Here is a 5,910-nt window from a genome sequence, read left to right on the forward strand (position 1 = left end):
CTAAAAAGTGATCGTTATATCCGGAAGTTCGTTATAAACGGGTTCGTTATAACCAGTAAAAAAATACGTTGGTCTTTATGGACGACGTTTCAATTCAATATCATCACTATAACCGGGTTCATTATAAGCGGACTTTACTGTATTTGGAAATATCGTCGCTTCAATTACTCTGAAGAGTTGAGAGTTTGTTAAAAAAATGTGTTTTTTAGGTTTGACTCAATTTTTTTTGCTTTACTTTCTACTCAAAAACGCTCTATTTTGTAGTTCACTTAAAAATACTGATAATCTGGAGGTCTTTTGCGCGAAAAATTACAAGATAAATTTATAGTTTTGTAAAAAATTTACAAAAACTCGAATTCGAGACAAAAACGAAAATAAAGTCCTTCCGTTTTCCCCGAAAACCGTTAGAAAACCCTTTTCAGCTTCGAATTTGCCACAAAAACAGAATAATTTTATTCAGTTTTTTAGCGAAAGTAATTAAGATTATCTTGAGAAAACGGCCAGAGGGCAAAAGTTTACAAAACATTATTTGGAAACTTCGCCAGCCACATCGCTCTGTAAATATTTAGCTTTTTTAAATTTTCAGGTCATTCTAGTTTCAGCAAAGTTTCTATTAAGCAATTCCTTTTATGCAAAAATTGCATTATTATTTAGTTAACATCAACCATAACAATCTTCAGGTATTTTCTGTAAAAATTATAAGATAGATTTTATTCCAACACTCGCATCCTTAACCGCACAAAAATGTTTGGAAAACTGTTTGCAGCTTCGAATTATGGACAAAACCCTAATAATTAATTCTGGATATTTTTTCAAAAATATTTCCACGAACTGAAAAAGCGAAAGTTTATAATCATTTATTTGGAAACTGGGGTTTCTTCACTTTTAGGTCAATATTTCTAAACAACACTATCACTAAACGGAAAAAACGGGTTTTTCCTAACGTTTTACTGTAAAATACTGGCAAAAAACGTTACTCAGAAAAAATGTTGATGACCTTTTGTTTAGATTGCAAATTCTAGTCTTGGGTCTCGTAAAGCTTTAATAAATTACCTATAACTCATTAACCCAGAAAGCAGCAACAACTCAATAGCGCAACTCAACACAGTGTTACCCAGACCTAATCCACACTTTCGTAGTTACTTTTAAGTAGAAAGTCGCATCTGAAAAAATGAACTGAGCGTAAATTGATAATGATAGGAACAATAAATTTCCACGGTTAATTCAAACTTATCTCCTGGGTTTCAGTCATTTATTTCAAATTCACAATTATTTATTTTTTAAATATACAGGGTGTCCCGTAAGCTCATGATCAAAAGGGTGCTGCTATATTGTTTGGACCAAAAGAAGACGATCTGACCTAACTTTTATTAACAAAAAATGTCTGACACCATTGCTATTGATGGTCAAAGTTCTTCAAAAAATTATCTTTTTCGAAATATCGGGAGAATGGTACGATGTATATTTAGTGAAACTCGCTGTGAATTTGTTTTGGGCGAGTTTAGCCGTTTTGGACAAGTGGGGAATTCTTGAGTGTCGTGGTACAAAAACTGCTAGAATTTTTTAGTTGGAGGATGAAATCAACTCATTTTTTTAGGTTGATGCACTAATCAGTTATTCACAATTTTGTGCTCTTTGTAAAATTTTGTCGCATTCWTAGTTTTTGCGAAWAAAAATATTTCTGTTTCCTTGCCACTTAACAATGTTAGACATTAACTGCAAATATCGTGATACGAGGCATAAAATCATTGTTAATCAATCTTGCAAATTCGTTTTGAATGACCTTTTCTAATGAAGAAGTGACCGACATGGTCAAAGTATTAGGGTTTTGGGAAGACAATTTGCGTGAAAGCGTACGCGTTTACGCGGCGCATATTTGCAGTAAATGTGTAGCATTGCTAAGTGACTAGAAAACAGACATGTTTTTTTACACAAAAACTATGAATGCTACAAGATTTTACAAAGAGCACAAAATTGTGAACAAATGGTTAGTGCATCAACCTAAAAAAATGAGTTGATTTCCAACTAAAAAGTTCTGGTAGTTTTTGTACCACGACACTCAAGAATTCACCACTTGTCCAAAACGGCTGAACTCGATTGTTTCATCAAAATATGAGTCTTACATTAGGACAAATTCACAGCGAGTTTCACTAAAATACATCGTACCATTCTCCCGACATTTCGAAAAAGATAATTTTTTTGAAGAGCTTTGACCATCAATAGCAGAGGAGCCAGACATTTTTTGTTAATAAAAGTTAGGTCAGATCGTCTTCTTTTGGTCCAAATAATATCGCAGTACCCTTTTGATCATGAGCTTATGGGACACCCTGTAGTGTTCTGGGTTAGATGAAGGAATGCAACGTAAAGAAAAGATATAAAAAACTGAAAGCAGAACTGAACCAGATGCAAGAATCTTGCCTTTGTCCCAAAATTTATCTAACTGAAGATAATGGAAAAAACGGCGAAACGTTTTAGAAAATAAATAATAATTGTGAATTCGAAATAAATTACTGAAACCTATCAGATTAGTTTGAGTTATAAATAAGGTATAAAGATTGTAATTTAACGTCTGGGGATAAATCTTGATGCAATCACGCGCAAACTTACAGCTTCTCAAAGAAAATTAATTTTTACGTTATAATACGAATTTTGTCACTTAGTCATTATCTTAGACAATATTGCAACGTCTAATGCTGCATGAGCGACTACAGTTTAATGGCTGTACTTGCATTTTCTATTTTGAGGCAAAACTAAACCAAAACGAGTTAATCTTCCGCATTATCCGTCCATCGGGGCACATTAATTCATAACTCCAGTTCCTTTGATAATGCACGCACGTGTTGTGAGGTGCATTAAAGTGCGATTATCTGCTGTGTGGGGTCCTTTGGATCCTTCGCGACCGGAGTACTTTCAGCCATAAAAAAGTCAATTAAGATAATTGTAGTACTCCGCTCGTTCAGCTATAAATTTCCAATGATTTATTGACGACAATGTGGGTACGCACGTTTTCCATTTTTTCCAGCTTTGAAATTATCAGCATTTGCGTGAAAAGTGAGAAAACTTACGTGAATTTTTCGATTCAAATTGATTCGTTTTTTCAGAGAATCAGACACTACAGAGACCGATTCAAACGACAGCAAGGCGCTCACTTGTACCTTCCGGAAAGTTATGTAACGGAAGGCGGTGAAGGTCCAGACTTGGGGTACTGGACCGAGTGGTCGGAACCGAGTCCATGTTCCAGAACCTGTGGGGGCGGAGTCAGCAGCCAGTTCCGCCAATGCCAGGAGGGCAACACCTGCCAGGGGCCCAATCGCAGGCATTTCTCCTGCAACACTCAGGTAGGCACTACATTCACAGATTCCGGTGTTAATAACCTTTATGGCATTGTCTGGAATGTTTACTACGTTCGGGCGCTCTAAAATTACTCGAAACTATTCCAGATTTATGCGTGTCGCCCATAAACTCGAATGTAAACGTTAATCGGTGCACATGTTGCTATCCAGGAATTGTCTAAACATGTTAATTTGCAAACTGTGTTTGTTTGAACTGGCAAAGTTAGAACATGTGTATGTGCAGATCCAGGATTTATGAGTCGGCACCAGGGAACCATTCTGGGACAGTTTAAATTGAAGAATTGAGCAGTAGAAGCTAGTGAGTTTTTCGGGCTTTGAAAAGAATTTCTTCCTGACGGTGCAAGCACGGGTGGTTTGCATCTTCAGAGGTAGTCAGCAAAGTACTTTTCTACAAGCGCTTCTCGACATTTTCATAGTAAATTGGCAAGGGTTCTCTGGTGTTTTTTTAATGTAAAAATACAAAGTTTTGTCAGGTAAAACATCCAAAGAACAGAAGCTGTAATTAATGGGAAACTGTCCAATATTTCGATGATTTAACGGCAGTCGGTTCATGTAAACAGTCGAAATTCGATTTACTTCGACCTATTTATCCACTGGAAAACCTTCGCGTGCTCCTGAAAAAATAACGTATCCGATTGTACAAATAAATGATTTTTAGTTTTCCGTTCTCCGTCCACGTTTATGACGGGGTTTATGCACATTCTAATGGACTTATGCGTATCCGCTTATTACTTTGTGCGCTATAGAAACTTGATATAGTGATGTTTTCATGCAATATGATCCTTTAATGAAGTTCTGAGCAGGAACTGGTTTTGAGCGAAGGAAATGGAAAAGTTGGATTTTTTACTGGTCGTGGAGGTTTATCTCATTGCGTAACTCTATTAAATTCGGCGGAATGTTAGAGAAACATTAGTATAATTTATACATGGTGATGCAGATTTAATCTTGATAATTTCGGGCATCAATAGAGCAGGTTATAATAATGTTCCTACATGATATAAAAATTTTAACGCTACTAATACTTGGAAAAAATGGTTTCTAGTTTTTTCTTTACAACTTTTGAACCTTTCATTTGATTGTAATGAAGTGAAGGGTATTTTGCCGACCAATTTTCTCATGGTATTTTCATTAACCGTTGCAAGTCATGGAAATCCAATTATTTCTGTAAACTATTGCGCAGAATAATGTCACAAAATTGTTTATTTCAAAAGTGTTCCTTGCGAAGGACCAGTAACGTGGCCGCCACCCTCGCCCGATCTGAATCATTTGGATTATTTTGTTTGGGGGACATCTAAGATCGATCGTTTAGGAAACGACCGTAAATATATGTGAGGAATTGATTCTTCGGATTCCAAACGCTTTGTGATTAAATAAAAAATAATCCCGTTCAAATAATAGCTGCGCGGTTAATACACTAGTTGCTCGATGCCAAAATGTATAAAGGCTGGAGGAATGCACTTTGAGGTGAACTAAGGAATTATTGTATTTTTCTTGTACTAGTCGGTTAAAGTTTTTAGTAAATTGTGTTTAAATTATTCTTTGAAACTTTTATGTTTGTTTTATAGCACGAAACAGACTTGTTCACAAATCATCGAGGTTCCTTCTCGTGCTATAACGTTTAATTAAATTTACGTGATTACATTGTCACGAATTATATTAAATGTATCATAAATGCAATAAAATGTGAAAAACTAACAAGAGGCAAAAAATTCAGAAATGAACCAGTGTATAGCACTATGGAGTAGGCCTGGGCAACTCTGGGTCCCCTAACTAGGAAAATGTTGATGACTTTTTTACTTGTTTTTAGGTTTATTTAAGGGTCATTTCTTAATAATATTTTTAAGACTTCTTAGAGAGAGATTTTTAAGAGATATAAGAGTTTTAGCCAAGTTACTCTTTCTTCGAAATGCTCAAAGTTTGACTTAAACATTCTGATAATCTTAAGGTATTTTCCACGAAAAATTATGAAATAAATTTCGAATCCTTCGTCGCTTTGTAAAAAGTTTTGAAATTCCTTTCTAGCGTCGAATTTGGATAAAAAAATGAACAGAATTAGCGAAAGTTTCCAACAGATTATTTGGAAATCTCGTCACGTCCACACCTTTGAAGACTGTAGAGTTAAAAAAATGTGGTTTTTTAGTTTTGACTCAATTTTTTTTACTTTACTTTCTACTCAAAAACGTTCTATTTTGTAGGGTTTTACTTAAAAATACTGACGATCTGGAGGACTTTTACGCGAAAAATTAGAAGATAAATTGATAGTTTTGTGAAAAATTTACAAAAACTTTTTTCAGTGTCGAATTCGGGACAAAACCGAAAACGCAAAAAACATTATTTTCTGATGATGTTTTCTTTGTTGACAATGTACATACTTTCCTGACTGTGTTTCAATTCTAAATCAAAATCAATTCCTTGTGTGCAAAATGGACAAAATTAACACTCCAAATATATGCCAAGGCTTAAAGTAACAACAACGCTACACATGTAAGTAAAAATAATTGAGTATTTGAACAAAGAATTCTAGTCTCTTCCCAGAATTGATTGTCCTGACTGATCA

The 5,910-nt window shown here is 34.9% G+C and overlaps 1 protein-coding gene across 6 annotated transcripts in view; it reads left to right on the top strand.

Annotated features, from left to right (window-relative positions):
* Positions 1-5,910, top strand: part of LOC109543834 (papilin) — a 70,642-nt gene that overhangs the window by 38,135 nt on the left and 26,597 nt on the right. For all 6 annotated transcript variants that reach the window (XM_019913735.2, XM_048667227.1, XM_019913732.2 and 3 more), the window contains exon 3: positions 3,102-3,338. In XM_019913735.2, coding sequence (XP_019769294.2) covers positions 3,102-3,338 — 237 coding nt within the window. The remainder of the gene's footprint in view (positions 1-3,101; positions 3,339-5,910) is intronic.

The sequence above is a fragment of the Dendroctonus ponderosae genome, unplaced genomic scaffold (assembly GCF_020466585.1).
Source record: "Dendroctonus ponderosae isolate FM_Combo_2020 unplaced genomic scaffold, Dpon_F_20191213v2 Dpon_F_20191213_6, whole genome shotgun sequence".
NCBI classification, from domain to species: Eukaryota; Metazoa; Arthropoda; class Insecta; order Coleoptera; family Curculionidae; genus Dendroctonus; species Dendroctonus ponderosae.